At 46.7% G+C, this 23,030-nt stretch overlaps 1 protein-coding gene and 1 non-coding gene across 2 annotated transcripts in view; one reads left to right on the top strand and one right to left on the bottom strand.

Moving 5' to 3' along the window:
* Window positions 1-21,371, top strand: part of LOC142583733 (Na(+)/dicarboxylate cotransporter 3-like) — a 73,524-nt gene extending 52,153 nt beyond the window's left edge. The window contains exons 7-8 of the mRNA XM_075694221.1: window positions 10,172-10,505; window positions 20,962-21,371. Coding sequence (XP_075550336.1) covers window positions 10,172-10,505; window positions 20,962-21,210 — 583 coding nt within the window. The 3' untranslated portion in view covers window positions 21,211-21,371. The remainder of the gene's footprint in view (window positions 1-10,171; window positions 10,506-20,961) is intronic.
* Window positions 12,221-12,293, bottom strand: TRNAT-CGU (transfer RNA threonine (anticodon CGU)). Its single transcript has one exon. It is a non-coding gene; the product is annotated as a tRNA-Thr (tRNA).
* Window positions 21,372-23,030: the final 1,659 nt, after the last annotated feature.

A 23,030-nucleotide genomic window follows, 5' to 3' on the forward strand; every position in this document is an offset into this window, starting at 1 on the left:
AAAAAGAAGGCGAGGCTCGGGATCGGCTGCGCCCGTCGTGACATCGTTGCTCTGCATCGCAGCCGAGCGCGCGCGCAGGAGTTTCTCTCCAGCTCCGAAATGGGTAGGCCGCGCGTCATACGCACTCCTGAGGAGCAGACAGCTTTCGATCAGCAACGCAAACGCCGTCAGCAGAACTGGAAACGAGCTCGCCTATGCCCGGGCACAAGAGAAACAAGTCGTCCAGCCGAGCGCAAGCAGCAAGTTCGTACCGAGAATCCGGCAGCCTACCAAGCCGTGGTTTAATGAACCGTCGGGATTCACCCAGCGATAAACACCCAGGTCACATGGTTCAGCTTCGCTTGTTAACCATCTGTGCGCAGTGCTTGGGCGGTGATTTTTGATTATCCGAACGGGACGCTCACGAATAAATTTTTCTTCTGTCCTCTTCGGCCATTTTCCATGCTAAAAACAGATAATTACCGCAAGATGTCGTCTTTGTTGTCGTGCGCGGTGTCCAATGCGAACGAGACGTGGCTATGCAGCACGATGCGCTTCTTGGACCGTCATGTTACGGAGATAATTAAGCCACATATCCTGCACGGCCAAAGTCTAACGATCCGACTGGTTCGAACGATGCGATGTATGCGTGCACGTTGCCTGCGAGAAAGACTACTGAAAAGCCAAGCGGAAAAAAAACGTACCAATCAATTCATAACATGGACGACGAGGCCCTTCAAGTTTTCAAACCAAATAATTAGGTCGTTGATTTACAATATGTATTGGTTTGAAACGCACATGACTGGCTACATTAATCGCATATATCTAATTTCAAGTATTCGACAGCCCAACTCTCGCGAGTGGAACTTGTACAGGTATATACGGCATTTCAAAATCCTATAATAGCACGCGCTACTCATACGATTATCCAATAGAATAACACGAGGACAAGCGTTGTCAGAACTTATTTATTCATCGTGAGAATTGTGGCATATACGTATACACACAGAAGCATGTGCGCGCAGGCCACGCTGCATAGGCATGACGGTAAGAAATCGCTATATTCAAAACCGCAATTCGTTACTGAAAAAAATGAATAGTCTCATCTCTAATAAAGTCATTGCTTCTTCACCTCATCGTTATCTTATATAAAAGCTTCCAATAGTTACTGCTAAGCCTCCGATTCCGTCCCAAATCATGATTCTGTCCAAAAACACGCGCTGCAGGTGGCAGACCAGAAGCGTTTCACTCGTTCTTTGCAAGAAATTTCAAGTTCGCGTGCCCGGTCACTGACGCACGTCCGCTTCTATACATTTCTGAAGTTTCTTTCTGCTTTCAGCACTTGTTCGCGCTATGTCTCTCTAGATGTCTATGTTCCTTCTACATATCAACAGTAACTGCTTTTACTGTTCTGAATCTTTATCGCGTTGTTCCTTCCTCACTCTTTTCCTCCATGGGCACCCATTCTAATTTTCCGAATAAACTCTTGACTACACTACTTTTCACGCTTACATACACAGACAGCAGCGACAGCTGATAGCCGTGTTGCAGTTTGGTGCATTTTACGTCAGCCACACCTGTCCTTTTATTTTGTTATGTTGTTTTTTTACAGTGGAGCTGTTATCTGCTAGGTTATGGCGGTTTGTGTACGTAGGCAAAAAAGATGGCGGCCAGCTTAGAGCTAAAGTATAAAGGAAAAGCGTGTCGCCGAATACGCCCCAACTGCGTGTAATTGCGAGAAGTGTCAAAACGTATTGCGATAAAGAAAATATCGTAATAAAAAAGTAAAACCGGAATAGACACTGTTTAGTATGGATTGCGGCTTGACGTCACTGGCTCTATAGTCAAATCACGTAGCTTTATCTCAGTTCCCGTTCACCCGTGCAATGGGTAGGCCGCGTGCGGCAACGACTGCGGAACAACAGCGCGCCTACGAAGGAGACCGTCGTGCACAGAAGCGAGAATGTGCGCGGCGACGGCACGTAATACGGACGAAAGTCGTGCTGCAAACGCCAAGCTTATGCACCTTTGGTTGGATAACCCCTACCGACTCCACTATCATTGTAATTGTGGGTGATTTCAGCATAGGCGTGTCTCGGCCAGACGGAAAGTGGCTCGTGGCGTTTCTGTTGGAAAGGTTCGGCATTCAACGTAACACGAACATCAGCGGGCCCACGACGCGTCATTGGTCGTGTTGACCTCACATTGACCAAGAACCATTCCAATTTACGAGAACTTCTTGCTGGGCAAGTTGGTATTGATTCATTATACGAAATTTTTAAGGCGACAAAAAAAAACACATACAGCAGCACGCAAGAGGGTCTGAGGGGTATATATGTACGTGCCTTCTGTGAAAATAAAGTAGTTGTGAGGGGCGCTCTGTCCCGTTGTTCTCTCTTGTTCACTGTGTGTGGTTTTTTGGCTCCTTAAAAATTTAGTGTAATAAACCTTTCCGGTGTCGCCACAGAGCCACTGGCCGTATATCATAGCGATCATGAAGCGATAGTCATCTTGGTGACTAAATAATAAATCCAAAAAAGCAAAGAAAAGGAAGTTAAGAATCAAAAAAGCATTAAGTGTGCAATTTAATAAAAGAAAAAACTAGAAAGAACAAAATTCATTGTGGTATGTGCATTTTATTTTCAGTCAACATATTTATCAACATATATATTCAGCTCCGCTGGTAACGCACTTTCACAAAGGGGAATGACTGATTTTTTTTAAATAAAAAGAAATGTTGTCACGATGTGGCTATCGTCAAGAACACAGTAGCAAAAATGTGAATGACGAAACTAACTTCTTCTTGGGCGAACTTCTGTCCACAAAACAAGTGACACTCGTAGCACAACAATAGCGGCGAACATAGTCGGCGATCGGCGAAAATCTCATCAGCGGGATAGATCACTCACCAAAGGTTCCAGTGTAATCACTGGGGCCCGCGTGCTTTCCAGAAACGTCAACACAATTCGTGTTGCGCATGCAGTCTGATAATGCATGGTTCGACGAGGACATACACGAAAGATGGAATGAACGATAACATTCGTGTAAGTTCTAAATCAATGCAGGCGTATCTCGCGCTGAACCATAACTTTAATTTGTTAACGGGTGAAATGCAGTCCTCGAGAAGAGGATAAATAATCACACGTATCAACATGCTCCAGACGCTATAACTTTTTCCTTTAGTTGATACTTAGAACATATTTTACGCAGTAATAGATATTAGGCGCTAAAAACGACGGAGGTGAAAACTGAAGACACAATACGTGTGCTAACTTTCAATGCCAAAGATGCGTCAAGTGATGTCAACTCGCCGAAACCGCCACCACAAATCAATGATTTCAAACCAAAGCACAGATAGGAGTTCTGTCCCAAAAGTCCATAACATATATTTAAAGAACATTATTTAACAAGCTTCCAGATATATCAATGCGGCCTTGTTCAAAATACTCCCCATTAGACATAATACATTGGTTGCACCTATTCTTCTGTTGCTCAAAGCACCCTTGGAAGACTGGATCTGCTAAGCGCTTAGCAACAGTGTCGATTCCATTCGAATTGTGACATCCCCAAGAAATGCGCTCCTGGAGCACCAGAGGTCTAAATTCGGGGACGTGCCAGCAGAGTGCTGGGATTACGTGCCAAAAACTTATGCACCACCAACGCAGTGCGCGCAGGGGCGTTACCGTGGTGCAGAATCCAGCGCCTCTCTTTCAGCCAAAGCGTAGCAGTTTTGGTGGGTTGCTATGTCATGACTTTTTTTTTTTTACTCTTTCAACTCTTTCAGCAAATTTGATCGCGCGCGGCGCACACGATCCCTCGGATGCTGAAGGTACTCCTTGTAGAAAGCTGTACTAACAGTTTGAGCTTCAGTGCACAATTCCATGGCATTAAAAAATATCATCAACCTTACTTTTAATTTTGCTGCTCCGCGCTCTTTCTTTTTCTTTCTTATTTTTTGCCTTCGCTTTTTTTTTTCACTCCTTGCGCTGGGACTTCAGTTCAATGTCCTATTCGTAATGCAGGTTTATTCACCTGTGACTACCCTTTCCAAAAATGTATCACTGTCGTCTGAAAGTTTTCAATGAATGCGACATCATTTTCGTCGCAACTTTTGCTCAGGAGTCGACAGTTTCGACACCAACTTGGCACAAACCTTTTCAAAAATGTTTCAGTCAAAATCCGATGAACATGAAATTCTCCCAAACAAACTGCTTCTGCGATCATTCTAACAGTTAATAAACGGTCACTGTGCTCAAGAGAATGCACAATATCGATGTTTTCATCCTCGCATGACGTGGAGGAGCATCCTGATCTTGCGTCGTCCTTGAGATCGTCACGGCCTTCCCGAAAATGCTGGATCCATTGGAACACTGTCCTGTCTATTACAGCATTTTTTCGTAGCTCATTTACAGCAACTCATAAATTCCTGCACCATTCTTGCCTAATTTCACAAGAAGTTTGGCATGCATCCCCTTTTTTACGCCTGTTCCTCGATTTCAACTACTAAAAATGGGTTGCACAAAAAGTGCACTGATTAAATTTTGCCTTGTCATACAGCATTCTGGATCGTACTAGAGGTTGATGTGTTCCTTTCGAGTGACATGCTACACCCTCTCCCCCTTTTTCGCTGACTCCCTGCATGAATTTTTGGGACAGACCTAGTATATACTAGGGTCAGGCACGAATACAGAAAACCGAAGCCGCCATCAAGCGACTGGAAATTGAAATTTTCTTCTCAGGACGTGCACCTCAGGGTACCTTAGCCACAGACTACTTCGGCATTTTGTTCCACTCCAACAGTGTCACCGCCGAAACTCAAGAAAGAAAATGTCAGTCTCAAGAAAATAAGTTCTCGCTCCTTCTAACAAGGCATGTCAGTGTTTCTGCAAGAGTCGGGATGCAACCACAAGTGTCCGCAACATTTCCACGCACAAGCTGCATCCCGCTGTACAAAGCCTATTAAACCGATGCCTGAACTTCAACACGGGGTCATTGTCAGATGCGGCAAAGATTACGTGTGCCATCGAACGATCAGTGCGCTTGGTTCACCCCAAGAAAGAAGACGACACAAGAGTTCGAGCCAATGGTGTGCTCTCCAAATTTCCGTCAAGGCAAGCCATTGACGTTGCTAGAAAAATAAGCGTTGGAACAGTTGAAAGAGAACGAAATTATTGTTATTCTATCAGCGGACAAAGGGCACGCAACCGTTGTTTTTGACTGCACCAGATAATGCACCGTCGGCGAAGGCCACATCATGGTCTCATTCAAGGTGAAATAGATGTCTACGTGCGTTCCTGTCGATTTCGCGGTATAGTGTTGCAGAGAAGCCCTGGAACAGGACCCCTCTTCATCCTGTCGTACTCCTAGTCAGGTTGATGACTTATGTCGCCTGTTAGAGTTTGCCCGAGAAACACGTGCTTCGTCTTCAATAAGCATTTTTACAGGCAAGTCTTCGCGATCGCCACGTTCCGTTTCTGTCGCGTGCGCTAATCATGCCTTGAAGCCCATCGAGGATTCCGCGTTGTCGTCCTTCAACCCTGTCCCCATATTCTTTATACGATACGTGGATGACTGTTTTTGTATTATTCGCCGAAGTTGCGTCAAAAAGATCCTTGACCACTTCAATTCATTCAAGCCGAGGATCCAGTTTACGGTGGAATACGAAAAGAACCACTGCATCGCTTTGTTTGATGTTCTCATGGAACGTTCCGATGAAGGGTACGCAACGACGGTTTATAGAAAGCCCACGTTCACGGGGAGCTACTTCGATTTACTTTAGTACAGCGAAAGGGCCACAAGCGCTCGGTTATTTCTTCCCTGTTCGCTCGCGCTTTCCGTCTTTGTTCGAGCTCTATGGGACGCAGAGCAGAACTGTTCTCGGTAAGGAAGGATCTGTCCGGGAACGGATACCTTCCGCAAAGGCTGAGGGAGTAGAAACGTCGTGCCTAGAGCCCAATTTCCAAGCAATTACAAAAAGAAGTGCAAGCGTGGGGTCATCCTGTATGTGCGCGGTATGAGCGAGGTCTTGGCAAGAGTGTTTAGTGACTACGACGCTTGGGTGGCACATGTCCTTTCCAGCAAGTTACGCGGCCAACTCATGCGTGCAAAAGAGCGCTTGGAAAGATCGAGGTATCTGGGTGTTGTGTACAAAATTAATAACAAAGAACCTGGGGCCCCATAACGTGAAACTATTCCAATATGTTTCTATTCCAATCTTCTGACGTCAAATTTGCGTAACCACCGACGCAAGCACCGGGCGGTCACCTACAGGGTTGTCTGTACAGACCAATCAAACACTCTCCTCGTTCATAGGAGGTCATTTTTGTTTGCTTGAAAAACGAATAACATTGCCTACATTGAGCGGCTTGTCGTATCTAATTGGCTGACAAGAGGCGAGGAGAACGCTCAAGTGGAGAGGGATCAGCTGGGGCACAGCCAGTGAACTTAAAATCGATAACCGGATGAAGAGGGTGGTGCCGGCGTCTGCGATTGGTCGGCTTTCCCTTACTTAGCTTGTGGTGGCTAGTCGAAAATCGCGGCGGCATGCAACGGAAGCTTAAAAATGACGATAAAACTGACCCTCAGCAAAGAAGAGTTGGCAGAATGAGGTGGTAAACGTGCCGAAAGTGCTCGAAAACGTTGCACGGCCACGCAAGAAGCATTATTATACGCAAATACACCCATGCTCTCCGGCAGGTGCGAGTAGCCAGCGTCTCAGCGATCGGCGGCAGCCATCTCTTATTCCTTTCGGAACGGGGCAGCCTGCGGCTATTCCGCAGAATATTCAGTTTTGTTCGGCATATTAATGCATCTTTATCGCGTACACGTCACTTTGACGCCGTGAGTTTGTGCGGTTTTGTGACGTCGCGTTACAGGCAGGCGAAGTGGGTGCAGGCCGGAAACTTTTTACCAATAGCCGAAGGCTAATGTCGAAAAGGGGTCGAATCAGAAATAACTGTTTTTCCTTTTTCTGTCAAATCATGCATAATCAGTGTGTACACATGATATCAGATGGGGAGCTATCGCAGTTTTCGTGACGTCGCGTGACAGACAGGTGAAGTGGGGGTGGTCGAAAAAAGTTTGTGACCAATCGTGGAGGGCTGATAGCAGAATTGGAATAGAAAAGTTTGGAATAGTTTTACGTTATAGCGGCCCTGGTGCAACCTATGTTGGCGAAACTGGTAATTTCAAAAAACGGATTAAGCCGCATCAGCGCGATGTCATCAAGGGAAGCTCAGTTTCCAACTCTATATCGGAATGCCACGCTAGAAGCGCTGCACATTCAAACGACGCAGCGTGCGATAGGTAGGACACGTGAGAATCTGCCGAAATCTACGCACGCGCACTGCGACGTCTCTTCGATACAAGAGCCACCGCGTTTGCTTTCATTGTCATCAAGGGACCCCTATGGGCCCCGAAACGTCGAGTTTTCATTTAATACACTTTACGACTTGGCGAGTGCACGTTTAATTCCACTATGTTCTTTGCTCGTCAGACGGGTTTCTGTTGAACTCTGGATTACTGTTAAGTGAGAGCTTTGAGTGCGCGCCTTATCGCACTGCAAGATCACTTTTCTTGCTGATCGCGCAATGTGTGACAAAGCTTCCGCAACGTATTCATAATACTGTGCAGTCTCTATTTTTGGTAATTTCGGCTTTCAATCATCTCCTGTACTATTCAAAGCATTCTCGCTATTCGGTCTATTGTTGCTTGCCCGTCTTAATCATCCTGGTTCACTTCAGTCGCTGCTCTACGAGGGCGACCACTACGAGGCCGATGGCTAACGCCCGTCTGGTGATTTCTAAATAACTGACCCGTGTTCGCACAGTGCTCCAACTTACCCACGCATCGCCCTTCACGAGGAGAAACCTCTTGTGAATGTCTGTTTGTGAAACTTGATCTTTCGCCGGAAATTATATCACCGTACGTTTACAAAACGAGACGTGTGCTGCCGTTATGTTTACCGTACTGGTAGCTAGATTATGTACCCTGTTGATGCCAAATGGTAATTCATGACTGCAATAATATGGCGCCACGTATCATCAACGGCCTATTGTTCCACGATTTCAGACTTAGGTACAAAAAGACGATAATTACTTTGAGCACCACGTCAAATAATTGACAACGCACATATTCCATCTCAGATATCATGCGCAGAGATATATACGGATGCTCACAAAAAGAAACCAAATGCATGCCACACTGCGCTGCCTCATTTATGGCTTTACTGTGCCAAGGTCAATCGGCCCGCTGACCTTTGGTTAATTTCCAACACCGACAAGATATCTGATTTTAACCAAAGAGTTTCCTCGCACCACCGTCTTATTTATTGAAACTCCAAAGTGCTCTAGGTTTCACAATTGCTACATGCCACTTCCCCTTCATCCTCACATTATCTCGGTGGATGTTTCAGTAGGTTTTTCCTTCGTTTATGTGTATACACATGTATTAATATTGCTCGGCATGGGTTTGACTTGCTGTTGAATTGATACCACGTCGTTACTCGTCTTCTCATTAGAGATAATATTTCCCGATTTCTCTGTGCTAAAATTAAGGCCTAGTGTCGCTTCATTACCACACGTATGCACAAGTCTCTGTATATTTCTTTTTCATTGTCGGATAGCAGCACTCGGCCCCATATATCAGCCCAAGGGCCTTTTGTTGCTCACTTTGCCCATTACGAGTGTAAGATAAATCTAAACCTAGTTCACTGTTTTCCATTCGTCTTTATATGCCCTTAACATAAAGCATGAACAACAACGGAAACAGGGAACCCTTGCTTCAGTCCGCGGTGAATTTCCTCTAGTTATTTGCATTTCTTGCATGCATCTACGATTTGTGCTCTGCTCTCTATATATCTCCATCAGCAGCTACAGGAAACCGGGGCCAATGTACTTGTGCTTGAGAATATCCCATAGAAATTTCTCATCTGCGTTGCCGAAAGCTTCCTTAATATCAAGAAATGCTAGTCTATTGTGAGCTATTGAAACCTATATGCACTCAGTACGAAATCAGCGCGCAAGCACTCCGTACAGATGGTTAACCAACGAAGCTGAAACGCGCGGCCCCGGTGTTTATCACTGGTTAATCCTGACGGTTCATTAAACGACGGCTTGCTAGCTGCCGGATCCTCGGTACGGAGTTGCTGCTCGCGCTCAGCTGCACGAGCCTCTTCTTGTGCCAAGGCTGCAGCATCAGCACGGCGTAGACAAGCTCGTTCCCGGTTCTGCTCGCGGCGTTGCTGATCTAAAGCTACCTGCTCCTAAGGAGCACGTAGGACGCGTGGCCTACCTATTTCGGAGCCATAGGGAAACTGCTGCGCGCGCGCTCGGCTGCGACGGAGAGCAACGACACGCCACTACTGGCGCAGCTAATCCAACACCACCTAGATAGCACAAGGCATTTTCACTCCGATCCACGGTGTCATGTTAACTGAGCTGACTTCCTTAGTATCTAATGGGGATGCTCCCGAGTAGGCAACAGTGATTTTGACGTCACCGCTTTCATTACGCCAGCCTTGTCAATGGAAATTTCGTGCCAAGTATCGCGACGTCATGGATCGGAGTAAACAGATTTTGTGCTATCTAGGTGGTGTTGACTAATCACACGCCTCTCTTATTCTCTATTTCTTTTGCGCATGCGCATGGGGTTGCGCCAGAGGAGCTTCCGGCGTACAGATGACCGATAGACGTACGGACGGACGGACGGACGGACGGACGAATCGGCTAGCCATACACAGCTTCGCTGTAAAGGCAATGAATATCAGATGGCGCGCTAGGAGACATTAAAAATTGAGAAGCATTTTTCCCACAGAGCGATCCCACAGCCCCCGATCACGTAATCAGTATTCAGTCCTGAACTATTCGCTACATTAACCTTGTGAATTCGTCTTTGTGTCTCAACAAAACCAAGGTTGTCTGAAAAGACGATTGGCACCCCTGGCTGCATATGTGCGTCGTTAACGAAAATGTACATTCCTGTGGTTTCCAATATTGGCACTCGTCTTGTCCTTCCTTTTAGCCCTAGTCATTTTTAGCGCTCTATGCATGGTATACATGTCATACCAGCTAGTACTAGGCGTCAGCCCTTCTCAAGCTCATACATTAAACACCAGGCATTAGGCTTTCGTTAGCCCGACTTTGACGCCCCTGTAAGAAGGAAGGGTGGGTATAACGTGCGCTCTCGCCGGCAGCTTCGACGTGCTCACCGTAGACTTCGTCATGGTGCTGGTGGCGCTGGCGTTGCCCGCTTCGTCGAGCCGTCTGCTGGAGGCGCCCAAGCGCGAGTACGCCAACCTGTGGTTCCGTCTCCCGTGGACAGCCCTGCTGACGCTCGGCTGCAGTGGCTACATGGCCGAAGCGGTGCGCACCGCGGACGTGGTCGGCTGGCTCACCCGCTGGGCTCCGCGCAGCGCGCAGTACAAGTTCGTCACGCAGCTGCTGCTCACGCTCGGCGCCGCGGTGCTCACAGAGTTGGTGGGCCGCAAGGCCACCGTCTCGGTCATGATGCCCGTCATCATGGACATCGTGAGTATCGAACGGAGGCTCATTCATCGCAAACATTGGTACTGCACCCCACTTTTCCACCCATTCACACCTCTTTCAAATTAAGCAGCGCTTCAGTCGGGTTTGAAAGCACCGCGAAAGAGAGGGGCAATCGAGACTGCGATACCAACGCTGAATGGCAACTCAATGCAGCTACATTTGACAAAATGTATGGCGGCACACGTAGAATTTCTCAGTGTATTACCATGAGGGAAATCTGGAGCTGCTGCGCTGTGCTTTAATCATGGAAATGCTGGTATCTTAATTGTGACTTCGGATTGGCATCGTTCTCAGAGAGCCAGGAAGCCTTGAAGACGCGCCAATTACTCATTTCCTACTGAAGCAGCATGTAAAAAGCTGTTTTAGCTTTTTGCACAAAACATGTTTAGTTTAATTATGAGGACTTGTTATTGGATATACATTTGTATAGAACGTAAAAAGAATCAGCTGTCCGCTAAAGTTGCAGGACATACAAGATTCGCGCTCGCTTTGGAACAGTTTATCGTTTGTCCGTGCTGTTCTTCGCTTGGTTCTGCATTCTAGGTGAGCAAACTTCATTGAAGGATGTAATATGGATGAATGAAAACCTTTTATGTATATTTTATGTATACTTTATGTATATTTCATTTTCTAAGAAAGCATTATTTGTGCAGCCATCTCCAGATTTTAGATGAAGCCTCGTACAATATCAGCCAACGCAAGCTTCGAAAACACTACCGTCATTCCCATGACGACCCCCCACAGCACCCCTTAGGAAACTCTCATAGGTGGTGGCGCCAGATTTTCCTCTAGGGGTTATAGTGAGAAACTCTATAACAGCACAGAAATTAGAAGAACAAAAAAAGGCACATGGAAGAAGCAATCCACGTGGTCATCGAGATCAGCGAGGTTGCAGAGAACACAGAAACGAAAATGGCGAGACAGAGGTATGCCGCTACCAGGCCAGCGTCAAGTATAGGTACAAACAACGGCTATAACACGCAGGAACCAACCAAAGTTGCCAGACAGCGTTAGACTCTTTTCGCTTGTCTGTGCACTTGAGCAGTTTTGAGCATAGACTCTAACGAATAAGTGTTATCCAGCACCTTACTCAACTTGAGCTACACACGCTGCTCTCATGCTACTCAGCGCGGCGTCGTGAAGAACGATTTGTTTGAGGACTGGCATGTTCCATAATTATTTAATTGCCACGCCACATGCGAGTGTTTCGATGGCAAATCAAATCAAATCAAAGTTTATTTCAAATACATTTTTGACAGATCTTGTTTGCTGGTCGATCTAAGCACATCGTGCTTGTATACTCTGTACCACACAGTTATTGCGTCTTCTTGTTGTCAACCTCGTGTCAATTTCGTATGTACGGAGTGTGCGAACGCACGCATAAGTCCATGATGATGCGGCAATGCAGTGTGTGCTACGGGTGAATTGTTCAGGTCATCAAAACGCATTATTCCGGCGCTCTCAACTTTAGAAAGTGCGAAGTGCGTCGCAGACCGCTATCATGATTATGCTATAGGTTCATTGTGTGAGAATGTTTGGCAATAAAAATTGCGGCGACAAATGACTATCACCAAAGCATATCATAAGAAGCCAATAAACACTGACACCAAGGACAACATAAGGTACATTACTCGTGCTTAATAAATGAAATAAAAAACAATAAATTAATGGAAATGAAAGTGGATGAAAAAACAACTTGCCGCAAGTGGGGAACGATCCCACAACCTTCGCATTACGCGTGCGATGCTCTACCAATTGAGATACCGCGGCGCTGTTTCCCCTTCCACTTTCTTGGGTATTTGTTTCCCAGTAGAACCCTGGGAGTGTTAGCCAGCGCCACTATTCACAAACCTTGGCGGCGGATGTGGAACATCCTTTCTGCCGCAGGCGTCATGGTGACTGGCATCACCAGCGACCTAAAATTAGTAAGGGCACATGGCAGACCCTCAGGAACATAAGTACACTTTTGATTAGTCTGGCAACGTTGATGCCTTCAGGTAGCATGTGTGGGTTCATTGACTGGTTGCCTTCACCCAAAAATATCACGTTCCAGATATATGTTAAAAGGTTTTTTCCCCTAGCCGCAAACGATCTCGCGACAACCCACAAAAAGTGTTTTGGGCTTGGAAAAAAAATCATGAGCCATTCCACTCTATGAAGATTGTTTACCAGTGAAGCTGTTTAGTCCAAGACACGGACACATAAATTTGAACAAAGGTAAGAACTCATTTATTGTCTTGATGGGTGGGCATCCTGATTAAAGATATCTGTAGCGGCTCCACAGCCACAGTAGTCCTGCATAAAGAAAGCAACAAAATCCCCATAAAGAAAGGCGTCAGGCAGGGAGATATATCTCTCAAATGCTATTCACAGCGTGTTTGCAGGAGGTATTCGGAGACCTGGATTTGGAAGAATTGGGTATAAGAGTTCATGGAGAATACCTTAGTAACTTGCGATTCGCTGATGATATCGCCTTGCTTAGTAACTCAGGGGACTAATTGCAATGCACGCTAACTGACATGGACAGGCAAAGCAGAAGGGTGGGTCTAAAATTTAATCTGCAGAAAGCTAAAGTAATGTTTAACAGTCTCGGAAGAGAACAGCAGTTTACGGTAGATAGCGAGGTTACTGGAAGTGGTAAGAGGATACATCCACTTGGGGCAGATAGTGACCGTGGATCCGGATCATGAGTTTGGCAGGCATTCGCAGATCAAGAAGAGCAGGTTGCCATTATCCCTCAAGAGAGAAGCATATAACAACTGTGTCTTACCAGTACTCACGTACGGGGCATAAACGTGGAGGCTTACGAAAAGGGTTGTACTTAAACTGAGGACGGCGCAACGCGCTATGGAAAAAATGATGGGTGTAACTTTAAGGGATAAAAAAAGAGCAGATTGGGTGAGGGAACAAACGCGAGTTAATGACATCTTAGTTTAAATCCAGAAAAGGAAATGGGAATGGGCAGGGCATGTGAGGAGGAGGGAAGATAACCGACGGTCATTAAGGGTTACGGACTGGATTCGAAGATAAGGGAAGCGTAGCAGGGGGCGGCACAAAGTTAGGTGGGCGGATGAGATTAAGAAGTTTGCATGGACGACATGGCCACAATTTGTAGATGACCGGGGTAGTTGGAAAAGTATGGGAGAGGCCTTTGCCCTGCAGTGGGCGTAACCAGGCTGATGATGATGATGATGATCATCATCATCATCATCATCATTTATTGTCTTGATCAGTGGAAATTATTTCACTTGCAACTACAATCACATTTGATAATGCCAAATCGAAGCACGTATGCCGCCGGGTGGTCGATTGGACCGGATCGGTGTGGCATCGCAAGGGATATGTCTGCAACACCGGACGCGTAAACCGCTCCCTTTTCGGTACCGGCACATCCGCATTGAAATCGCCGACAAGAACAACAGGGGTAGTGTCATCGCAGCTAATGCACGCAACGCGAGTAGCCATGAGCCTTACGGGACTGTGAGTCATTGCATTTTTTGCTTGCCTACGGGCGTATGAGCCATTGCCCACGTTGGTATGAGCCATTGATGATGACAGTTTTCTACATGCTGTTCTGTATGTTGTATTCGTAATTAGAAAGAATTTAAGCATTGTTCGCTTCACTTTACTGAGTGCTTGTAGCCTCTGCGTTACGGGGCTATGAGCCATTGCATTTTTTGCTTGCTTACGGTAGTATGAATACTTCGGGGGTACGAGTCATTTACGATGATCGGTTTTGTTCACGGAGAACAAAAATGCATGAAACCCTAGCCATATACAGCATCTCTGTAAAAAAACTTATATGTAGCACGCATTGAGCAAGAGAAAGATGGATCGGAAATTTTTCAGGATGGTCTACAATTTTTCCAATGACGCTTTTGCTCTGAATATAATATTTAATGAAGGTTAATAATCTATGAAATCTAATTATGTAATTAAGTAAAGTGCAAAAGATAGTCTGTCTTGCCTCAAGTGATCGCAAACATTATCTTGGTTCTGTCCAGCTCTGTGGCACTCGCATATCTTTTTTTTTATATTGGCACAACTTGCGGGGGGGCAGCCTGTATATGCAAAGGTTACGTATATGTGCTCCGAATGCAAGCACTAGTAAACGGATTACATAAACCCTGTACGCTGACCGCGCTGCAGTAGTGCGAGTAAGGGCACGGATGTGTTGCGTGATACAAAAAATTAAATCGGACATAAAGCCTGAATGCATGTTGTTGGCTTGTACGAAGCTTGTAGGAATATCCAAAGCACACAGAATTCATAATAGAATGGCGAATTATACTCAGCGGATTCCGTGGTTTAACTGATTTTCGATGAGTTAGCCATTCGGTGCGTGTCCCTGGTTGTCACGTGCCCGTTCTCGATTAATCCCCCAGGATGGGTATGTTCCACGACGAAACAACAAATGGAATCTAAATCCTGAGCACAACAAATATCTGTCTTTAAGCACATGATTCTTTTATTTACAGCGAAGCTTTCTACGTCTTCTTTCCCAAACTTCGGCCCACCTGCTCGATCGGCTTGTTCGGCCGGTCCTCGTGATAGTGCTATAGTAGTATCTATAGCATTTGTTGGTAACTCCTGAATCCGTTACTTGTGCTACAGACCAAGCACCTTACAACTTTACAATTACAGACCAAACACCTCATTACCCAATTGTAACCTTCGTGAACATATTTATCCGTTAGTATTCTTAGGGTAGTTCACGCACTTTACGTGGCTATCTCTCTATGTTTGTATCTAACCATTTTCCCGCCTGCCTGGGTCACTGGTGTTGCGTAGTCCAGGGTAGCGTATCGTACTGCTGCCGAGTTGTAGCGACGCCTGCCTATCGAAGCTCGGCCGATGTTACTATTGGGTAGCGTGGCGTTGTCGGCGGGCTGCAGGCATCCCGTCGACCATGGCGACTGGGCAAGGACGACACGATTCCTAGTGCGAAACTTGCACGGTTTATTCAAAGGTTGGTGAAAGATGAAGAGAAGAGAATGAAGTGATCTAAAAAAGTACATTTCGGAGCCCCTTAAATAGGCTCTCTACAATCGTGGGAGGGATCTTGCTTCCGTCGACGTCACGTGACCGGCACAAGAGTCTGATTCGCGGAAAGAGGGCCCCTCCTCCTCTGGTTATACCGAGCTTGCTGCAAGGATACCAAGCCTCAGGTCCGGGAACTGCAGACGCTTGTCCTTCTTTTTTGGGCGTTGCTGGTTCGCGGAAGTTCCCCTGTAGAGCTTGACAGTTCGTGGAAAGGGTCCCTCTAATGTCGCACACACACACACAAAAGAGGCCTGAAAACACTGCGGGGCTTCCGCCAGACCGTCAGACACTCGCGATGACCATGGCGTGGCGAATTAGGAAGTCAAGCTTCATTTTGACGAGGCATGGTGGGAGAGTCCTTTCTGCACGAGGTGCCAACTGTAACAGAAGTCACGCTTCATTCTGACGAGGCATGGTGGGAGAAAGTCCTTTCTGCACGAGGGGCCAACTGTAACAGGAGAAGTCACACTTCATTTCGACGAGGCATGGTGGGTGAAACTCCTTTCTGCACGAGGGGCTAGACGCAAGCCGTAACACTGGGTCGCCAGTGGTCGAATCAGCAGCACATCGGGCTGCGGTGCTGAAGTAACACGGTTCGAAACCAACTTGGCCAAACTTGTGTCAATGAGTATGTGGCAATGTGTACACGCGTACCACTCCTGAACGAACCTCTATCACGCCGACATTTGTCAGTGTAAACGCGGGACGGGGTATTTACCACTTTTCAAAGCAACTGTATGACGCCGGCTTGGAGTACTGGGTATGTGCCGCTCGGCCTACGCTGGTCTCCAATGAACATCTTTGATGCCAACTTGGGTAGCTAGGTGTGTGCCACCGGGAATTTGCCGCCCTACAATCACAAAAAGGATCCCTTAAATTTAGTCGATGCTGAATAGAATCGAACCCACGTCACAGGGGTTCTTAAAGGACAGCAACGAGACGCATTATCAGGCTGCTCCGCAAATGCACTGGGCATGTGCCGCTTTTCAATTAACGCTTCTCACACCAACGCCTTAGCAAGCGGCGCCATGAATGCACTCGGGTATGCGCAGCTCTTCAATGAACCTCTTCCAAACTTGTATGTACCACTGAGTGTGCGACAAGCCAGCAACAATTACCAGCGGTCGAAGGCGCCACAGCGCCACGCTTCTCATCTCGGAGCCCGCATGCAGACTTCAAGGCGGTGCCTCTAGATGGCGCAGAATGTCCAGAAAGAAGCGCGAGAGAAGAGCCCGGTTACCGCATGTCGTGTTTCTCAGTGTTAGTGCACACCGGCGAGTCACGCATTTCGCAGACCACGCACGGTCGTGCTAGATGGCGCCGAGTGTTCTTAGGAAGCGCGATAGAGGACTCGCGCTGCAGTACACACCTCGCACACAACTTGTTTCGACGGCGACAATACTTTGGGCCGCTATAGTAATTCATTGCTCATTCATTACCGCTGACAGACTTCGTAGGATAGTTTCTGCCACAATTTTATTCATGAACGCATGGTTCAGTAATTGCAAGAAACCAACCTTATCTCAGTGTCAACGCGGATTCCGCACCGGTTTTTCTAGTCTCGCAGCTTATCGAGTGTTTATATGTCATTGCGTCAGCTCTACAGGACGATGGTCAAATCGATGCCATATTTAGAGACTATACGAAACCGTTTAGTTCCGAATGTCTCGAAAGACTCCTGCCAAGCTTCGTACAGTTCTCGGAAATATTAAGGTTGTCGCCTGGATAGCCGAGTATTAGCATTTAAGGTCTCAGTCCATTTCATATAACAATTCCCCGTCCTCCACTACTGAAGCGACTTCCAGTGTACCTGAGGGACCACTTTTGGGCCCGCTTTTGTTTATTATTTACATTAATACTGTTGTTCGAGTTACCGGTAATATACCAATAAAATTACGGTTGCACGCTCACGATTGATTTTTCTACACTAACATCTGTAGCTCACATGTCCAACTAATTATAAACAGCTTATATGCTATGTTTTATGAATGGAGTGCGTAATGGCAGCAGGCTATCAGTTTCAAGAAGACTGGCTGAGACCTTCACAAACAAACAAGGGTCCCTAGGTATTGCGTACAGCAACAAAGAAACCACCCTCGCCCGCGTGGATGACCTTAAGAATTGTGGGGTAACCCTTACTACTAACCTAAGATGGCACAAGCCCATTCATGTCATACATTCAAAAGCACTTGCCAAAATCGCACTTCAGAAAATTGAAATGCTGAAAAGTCGCCCAATTAATGTAAACAGCCTACAAAACGTTGATAAGACCCGCAATCGAATATGCGTCGGTTGCCTGGTCACCACACTGTTCGTACGATATTAACAAACTAGAACGCGTATACAAAGCAATGACCAACCGTTCCCCTACCGGAAAATAGGAGTAAGCGAAGCTTGTCCTGCGTGCACTTGACCTTCGTCATGGTTAATAACCCATCAGTACCAGTGCCGGGTTGCTTCGGCCTCCCGCTCCGTCAGCTCTGGCGGCCCTAACGGCTGGATCGGTCCGACGGCGAGCCCTTTCACGGGCGAGTTCTCGTCGCTACTCGCCGAAGGCTGCATGTTGCTCGCGAGAACGCACAAGCGTGGCCGTCCCATCCGTTTTCCGAGGCTTAACTGAACGGAAACCAAGACAGCGCAGTGCGCGCTAACCCTTTCCTGCTTTTTCCCTCCCCGGTGGAAGCGAAACATCTCTAATTGGTTGCGCGCGTCATGTGAGAGTGTGCCTATATGCAGCTCGAATAATTGATAATAGAGAATTTCAGAGCGCCCGGTGTTCCGGCAAGCGCGGGTGGTTTGCCGGATGAGCGGGGGCGTAAACGTGAGCGGCCAGATTGGTGGCGCCAACTGGTGGCGCAAAGCTCAACTACACAAACACAGAGCCAATGACTACCGTATTTACTCGATTCTAAGCGCCCCCTTTTTTTCACGATAGCGATGCCCAAAGTGAGGGGGGGGGGGGGGTGCTTAGATTCGAAAAATCTAGAATGACCCCCCCTCCCTCTTTTCACTGCAACATCATGACGAGATGGGTGTGAGAAATAACATTCCATTTTTAAACATTCAAAAGAAAAATCGGTGCCGACAGTGAACCCACCGCTTGTGTAGGATGCTCAGTCACTATCACTGCCACTCGAGTTCGTCGCACCGCTTGAACCGCTGCTCTCGGTATCCCACAGCAGGTCGTCTTCCGTTCCGTCGAAGTTGTTTGTGATCGAGCACTTCTTAAATGATTTGACCACAACGTCCACTTGGACCCTCTTCCACGAGTCCGAAATCCACTTTGCGATGGTTGATGGGGACGTTTTCTGCAGCTTTCCCGTCGGCATCTTTTTCCGGTCGTCAGGGTTTCGCACCCACTCTTCGTACTCCTGTTGGAGATTGGCTCTGAAGGGCTTGTTGACTGAAACGTCGAGGGGTCGCAGCACTGGCATCATGCCACCCGGAATCACAACCATGTCGCTATTGATGTTCCGAAGCTTTGTCTTTACCTCCGAGGTCAGATGGCCGCGAAACGCGTCCAACAGAAGCATCGACCGCGTGCCTGCAGGTCCGCCGAGCAATGATTCCAAAGTGAGCAAGCGCGTTTGGCGGCCTTGGCTACGCGCTCTTCCTAACAAATAGGGGGATGCTTAGATTCGCATGCAAGCATTTTTCCTAACATTCCGCGAAAATAGAGGGGGGTGCTTAGAATCGCGAAAATACGGTATATTCTTCTTAGCTGCTGGTGTAAATTTTCGACAGCGGCGTATTCGTGTTCACAATTACGCCGCTGCCGAAAATTTGCGCCAGCAGCGAAGCAGAATATAGCAGATTACTGCAATTTCAGCTGTGCTTGTGTGGTTGACCTCTACGCCACCAGGCGGCTGCACTGCTCCGGCCGCTTACGTTTACGCCCCCGACCATCCGGCAATCCGCCCAAACCACCCCCGTTTGCCGGAATACCGGACACGCTAAAAGTTTCTGTTGACTCACGTGCCGGCGCCGTCTCGGCTGTCAACTCCTGCAGCGCTCAACTCTTCTGTCAACTCTTCTGCGCCTTGCCTTTACTACTTCAAGCATGAACCAACTAGCCCAAGCAAGAGTTTTACTTCCTGCAGCTGCTCTGCTCTGGGAGCATCAGGCTTTTTTTGTGTGTGAACACGACAACGCCACCAAAACTTGTGAGCCAATACAAGTGTCGCTTGAAAACGATAACGTCCACATTTAAGAGATACGACTGCAACTTCTCCCCTTCGTTGCACGCGCACTCTTTATTGTGGCAGACGTTGGAACATAGGCGAGCGCCTTACTATGCTATGCACTGTCCATTCTTTCCACGGTTATGGTAGCGCCAATTTCACTCGTTGACCTTGCTGCACGCACAATGCGCCGTACTATGAACATTGTTCCTTTCCAGACGCATCCGAACGATTATATTTTCATTTTTCTTCCAGCAGCAGGGTAACTCTGGAAGACACCTTAATGGTGCTTTGAGGCAGCTTCCATAGGATCAATTCGCAAAAAAACTACCTGGCCATGTAACCCATTGGTTTTATTGTTTTATGATTCTATGCGCATTGCAATAACGATCCTGTTTCATTCTGTACACTTGATGCGGACGTAGTCTCAAGCAATGTGCACGTTATACACGACGCTACTTCTTTAATCGTATTTCGTTGTTTCTTCGTATATCGCCTTGGATACTATGCGAATTAGATTAGTTATCTTCCTCTTTCGCATAATACGTGTAATGTATACATAGTCTGTTTATTATGATAAGTGAATGGTCTTAGTTTTATATCAGAGTCCCTTACCAGTGTACATTCTTCGTGTACCTACTCATGTGATGTCTTACAATGAGACAGTAGTATGCGTAAGTAATAAATAAATAAATGATAAAACAAGTTGGTGTGAAACGCGTGAGCGCCCCATACCCAATCTCACATATCCGTGACCCAAGTTGGCCTGACGATTGGTTTCGAACCCGGTTCCTTCATTACAGCAGCCAAACGCTCTAACCATTGGCCTCGGACAACCCAGTAACCCAAGTTGGAGGGAAGACGGTTACAGACAGACAAGACTGGACAGGACGCACATGAAGTGCGTGAAGTACCCCAGGAATGATAATCGCACTAAAACTAAAATAGAGCCCATAAAACTTTTTATAAACGCTCCACACGTGCACATGTCACACCAGGTTGATTTCATTATCATATTCATCGCAATAATCATCATAACATGTAAAACATATCCTCAACAATTACACGCCCTTCATAGGAAAAACTGCTAATTCCATTAACATCGCCTGTCATCTCCATAAAATGAATGCGCCACCATTTTTTTTTTTTTTTGAGCATTCAAAGTGAAAGTTATGCGAGACGTCGAGTGCCATTCAAAGGTCGTCCTCTCGTAGGCCGCGGCGGTGCCATGCAACCCGCTGTACCTGTGCATCCCGGTGACCGTGGCTGCAAGCACGACGCTCCTGCTGCCAACATCATCATTCGCCATGGCGTACGTGTACGACCGTCTCGAGATCGGACCGTGGGACCTGGTACGCCATCAAACTCCTTCGCACGCCTTTCCGTTCGACGAATGCCTTGACAGTGTGAGCAGAAGGAACATATGTCGCTCGTTCTTGTGTAAAATTAAATTGTCCCTTTAAACCCGCTCATGGCCAACGCATCATATGCGTACGGGAAGTTTATTACTCACATATAGGAGTATTGACATGTGCGGGAGTAGCTGGGCGCTTTATCGGGCATTTCCCATTTCGCCAGCGTCCTGGAGGATTGTCTCAATAAAAGTATCATATCATATAAAGTTTCAGCGGTGGATAGTTTAGCAAGCCAATTAATAATCAACTATTACTACAATAATAAAGTTATACTTGAAGAAAAAAAATATTCTCTGTTTTGTTTTTTGCTAGAAATGTACTATCCACAGCCAGAAGTAACTGTCAACAATTTGTTCCAGTTCTTTTCTTCGCGTGAAACTGTGTTTGAGCGTTACAGGCTATACACTTTTTGAATACGGTAAACGAATCACACCGGATGCGCAACAATGCTGTTGTGAACACCCGCGGCAAAAATTACTCACTTCCACGCAGCAGGGAACATACAACGCCGTGTAAAAGATCGCACATGCTCTCTTGCGACTTCTTCAAGCTCCAGCGATGACGAAAGACTGTATTTATAATGGCGTTTGGGAATGGACAACACAGTCAAGCACTCCGTTGGGAAAATTCACGTTGTAGTTAGTCCAACGCTGCGTATGGCTACTTCCAAGAGAATTGGCGCAAAAGATTTTTCACTGTACACTACCAGCTCTAGGACAATCAAATAATTACAATGAACATATCACTAGTAATCATTCTAGTAAAATATGGTCAATTTCGCAGATTGTTGTCAGGAATTGCGATTCTTCAAGCACTTTTTCCGACGGCTTTGCCAATTAACACCACTATGAATTGAAGACGACAGACCTTTGTAGTTTCAGCAAGCGAAGTTGAGCAGCTTTACATCCCAAGTCAAATTTCATATTAACCTTCTCGCAGAACCGTGATTCCCGTAGTTGGGCGAACTTTGGAAGCACGTCACGTGAAAAAACATTATTCGGCAAGGGTATATGCTAAAAACCTGCGAGCAAGGTAGAATATAGCCGCGAGATTTTTCAAGAAAATCTGAAGTGGTCGAGCGACACATCTAAGAAACTTAACGTGGAATGACGTCTCCTACAAAAATGCAAATGTCCTGGATTCGTTGCCGTTAAAAAGGAGTTCCGGCAGTGACCCTTCCGGCAATCTATCCAAAGCTCATCATAGGCACGCCGGAGAAATAGATTCCTTAAACTTGCCTGCGCCTCCTCCGACTTGCAAAAAACTTCCTGCAATAAAAAAAGTAGATTTTTCCATTTTTACGCAAGAAACTAGACGTCAGTGATTGTTTGCAATGTTGGTAATGAAGCGAGAAACTTTAGATTTTTGCCCCACATTACATATGAAATCTCTTCTCCCTCAGCCCCTACGTTCAGCAACTGCAAGCTTGGCGTAGAGTAGTGCCTTCAGTGCACTGGGTACACAACGTAATGTTACCGTATTACGCTTTAGACAACGTGACCTAAGAATTTTTTAGCACGGCAGCCGATTCGCTACCCATTCGACCACTCACTGTCAATAGACTGAGGTAGGTGGGAAAACGGCTATATAGAAACATACATATATAGATGCATGGCCCCCGGAAATTGCGTGAAGCACCCAAAGAATGCTAACGGATTAAAGAATCGGGAGGACCCACCTCACGATTACTATTGACGGTAACGCATTTAGCATTGAGTCAATGTAGCGACACAACGTATTACCACCGTCGAAACGAGTTATGTATGAGGCGTCCACTGCAGCGGGGACTCCTCTTTCGCGCTTCCCTAAGAACACTCGGTGCCATCTGGTGATGCGGCCGCGAAATCCTCGCGTGGCCTCCGAGACGA

This window comes from Dermacentor variabilis, chromosome 5, assembly GCF_050947875.1.
Source record: "Dermacentor variabilis isolate Ectoservices chromosome 5, ASM5094787v1, whole genome shotgun sequence".
Lineage (NCBI taxonomy): Eukaryota > Metazoa > Arthropoda > Arachnida > Ixodida > Ixodidae > Dermacentor > Dermacentor variabilis.